This window comes from Penaeus monodon, chromosome 28 (genome assembly GCF_015228065.2).
Source record: "Penaeus monodon isolate SGIC_2016 chromosome 28, NSTDA_Pmon_1, whole genome shotgun sequence".
Classification (NCBI taxonomy): Eukaryota; Metazoa; Arthropoda; class Malacostraca; order Decapoda; family Penaeidae; genus Penaeus; species Penaeus monodon.
The window spans coordinates 33,958,033-33,958,981 of NC_051413.1; the positions used below are offsets into that span (position 1 = coordinate 33,958,033).

At 38.6% G+C, this 949-nt stretch overlaps 1 protein-coding gene across 1 annotated transcript in view; it reads left to right on the plus strand.

Moving 5' to 3' along the window:
• The window catches only part of LOC119591532 (neprilysin-1-like), a gene marked incomplete in the record, with an annotated part of 13,509 nt that overhangs the window by 4,911 nt on the left and 7,649 nt on the right, over window positions 1–949 (plus strand). The window contains 2 exon segments of the mRNA XM_037940281.1: window positions 215–311; window positions 729–902. Of these exon segments, the coding sequence (XP_037796209.1) occupies window positions 215–311; window positions 729–902 (271 nt within the window).

Here is a 949-nt window from a genome sequence, read left to right on the forward strand (position 1 = left end):
TTAATGGACGAAAGATAAAGTTACTGCTAATATCACTGTCAATATCATTCTCTCACTCTCATCAACACGAGTAGTAAAATAATAGTAATAAAAAAGTAAGTACACATAATATCATACTTAGATACATACAAAAAAACACATTTTCTAATTTAGTTTTAGTTCACAGAAAACGTTAAGAGTTGAAAGGGGTAACTTGTATAATATTGTTTTACAGATGGTACGACTGTGCTCAAAAGACCAACAAGATCCTTGATATGGCAGTCGGTTATTTGTATATAAAAAATCGAGTTGGTGAGAATGTTGTTCATATGGTAAGTCTTCTTTTTTTTGCAATTGCTTATTTATTATTTTTTTTTGTCGTCCATTTTTTATGATGAATCAGATGCACAGGAGGTTTATTTGTATATACGTTTATTTTTTGTGGAGTGTTTTTATTTTTACAGCCCAGTCTCTGTTCCATGGGCCAAGGGAGTGCAAACGTAACTACTCATAGAATGTGAATGTGGTTATTTTTTATATTTAGATAGTAGGGGTTTCCTTGCTTTATATCAACAAGGATGAGAGATTTTTTTTTCAGTATCACTTATCCTCCTCAAATACCTTATAGCACCCTTCTTTCTTAATACGACTTCCCCATTGTCCAGAAAGGTGAAAATCCCACGAAACAGGTAATTTACTTTTAGCATCTGTCACCATCCATTCCAACGCACCCGAGGACTCTCCCACAGGCCAGGGAAGTGGTCGAGAACATCAAAGGCGCCTTCAGGAACATGCTGACGACGGCGTCGTGGATGGGGTCAGCACGCGAGGAGGCCCTCAAGAAGGTGGATAATATGATGATGCTTGTGGGTTACCCGGACCTGCTGACGAATGAGACCAGCTTGGAGGAATACCATAGCAGGGTGAGTGGTGTGGTTGCTGGCTGCTGGTGCCTTAGTTGTGTTTTTTC